This window comes from Cebus imitator, unplaced genomic scaffold, assembly GCF_001604975.1.
Source record: "Cebus imitator isolate Cc_AM_T3 unplaced genomic scaffold, Cebus_imitator-1.0 Scaffold98, whole genome shotgun sequence".
NCBI classification, from domain to species: domain Eukaryota; kingdom Metazoa; phylum Chordata; class Mammalia; order Primates; family Cebidae; genus Cebus; species Cebus imitator.
In genome coordinates, this window is record NW_016107413.1 from 1,848,309 (window position 1) to 1,850,146 (window position 1,838).

At 40.6% G+C, this 1,838-nt stretch overlaps 1 protein-coding gene across 1 annotated transcript in view; it reads left to right on the forward strand.

The window, feature by feature from the left end:
* Nucleotides 1–364: 364 nt before the first annotated feature.
* Nucleotides 365–1,838, forward strand: part of LOC108309887 (protein lifeguard 2) — a 26,168-nt gene continuing 24,694 nt past the window's right edge. The window contains exon 1 of the mRNA XM_017536430.2: nucleotides 365–740. Coding sequence (XP_017391919.1) covers nucleotides 739–740 — 2 coding nt within the window. The 5' untranslated portion in view covers nucleotides 365–738. The remainder of the gene's footprint in view (nucleotides 741–1,838) is intronic.

Below are 1,838 nucleotides of genomic sequence, written 5' to 3' on the forward strand. Positions count from 1 at the left end.
TTACTTATTTGAAATACCAGGTTGGTGCAAAAGTAATTGTGGCTCTCACTATTATTTTAATGGCAAAAACCACAATTACTTTTGCATTAACATAATAACTGTGCAGGATTTCTGGTGGGCTCCTCCGGTGGAGTCTCATAAACATCTTTCTCCTGCTTAGCAGAAAGTTATGACGTGGTCGCAGCACACCACGCCCTCCAGGAGCCTCTTGTTCGCTGACGTGAAATGGGTTTGGAGATTTGGGTGCAAACCTGCCTAAGAAAATAAGGAGTGCATTGACATGGCTCTTTGACCAGAATGAGGCTTGGCAGATTGGGGCTGACTTAGGGCCCCCTCCACCGAGGCCCACCCCCACTCCAACTGCCACTCTCCTAACTGTCACTCAGAACACTGCCTCTCAGTACAGTGCCTGTCCAGGCTTTGGATGATGGACCACTGGCTCAGGAGCTGGGAGAGCTATTTGAGGGCCAAGTGAAAGCCTCATTTTGTGATTCAGGCACCAGGCAAATACAGTTTTGTGAGGAAACGTCAGTTGCCTGTGGCTTTGGTTTTGTTTTTGTTCTTGAGTGCTTTGAAAATCTTGCTGCCTGTTCTCCTTATGATTTGCAAGCCACTGGAGAGGAAATCAACTTGGTTATCTGAGCACCCTCTAGTGCCTCTCAGCTCTGCAGGAAGACTCCTTTCCTCGGAGGAGTCCAAACTTTATCAAAAAGACAAATATTTCCTTTTCTCTTCAAAATGTAAATATCTTTTTCTGTTATTATATGAGTAATAGATGCTCACTGTAAAAATTCATACTGTTCAGAGTGTGTTTCCCAGCTCTGCTGGGTGAGATGATCATATGAACCATTTATAGTTTAGCTTTTCAGTCTCTGAAAGTGTGGGTGTATATACAACATTAATGTGATCTTGCTCAATGTTATTCTCTAATGTTAGTTTGTAAATTTAAAACTGTGAAACAGTGAACTCTCCACATTAGTCCATATATATCTGCCTGTTCCTGTGCCAAAGTTAATTTAACCATTCCCCTGCTGATGGGTATTTAAACTGTTTAAAATTTTTTGCAGTTACAAACAATGAATGGTGTAATGAACTTCTTTATACTTGTATCTTTGCCTATTTGTATGGATAAGTTTATGGGATAAATTTCTAAAAATGTAACTGTTGGGTCTAAAGTAAGACACATTTTGAATTCTGATAGATGTTGCTAAATTGCCACCCACCCTCCAAAAGTTTGCGCCTCCATGAGGGTGTCCCAGGACTGACACCTACTAGGCAATTACGCATAGTGCCTAGGACCCCTGATAGTTTTAGGGGCCATAAAAACATTTTAATTTTTTAAAACAAGAAAAAAAAGTGCATAGAATCATGAAGATGTGATATATAATGACTCCAGACAGGATTATATTCATATTTATACCCATCCACTCATAACATATAATTTTTAGTATTTTTTGGAGGAAGGGACCCTTGAAGACAAACGTGTACAGGGCCCCTGCAGGTCATTTTGTGGCCCTGGATTCTCTAGTACCTATCTCTTCACAGCCTTGCAACTGAGACTTATCTTTTTAATCTCTGCCAGTCTGTTTTGTTTTTACTTGTAGTTTTTTGGTTATTTGTGAGGTATCATCTCCTAAGTTTATTGACCATATGAATTGCCTATTTATGTTCTTTCCTCTCTCTCTCTCCCTTTTTTTTTTAGAGACAAGATCTTTTTCTGTTGCCCAGGCTGTAATGCAGTGGCATGATCATAGCTCACTACAGCCTTGAAATTTTGGGCTCAAGAAATCCTCCCATTTCAGCCTTCTGAGTAGCTGGGACTACAGGCATGCATCACC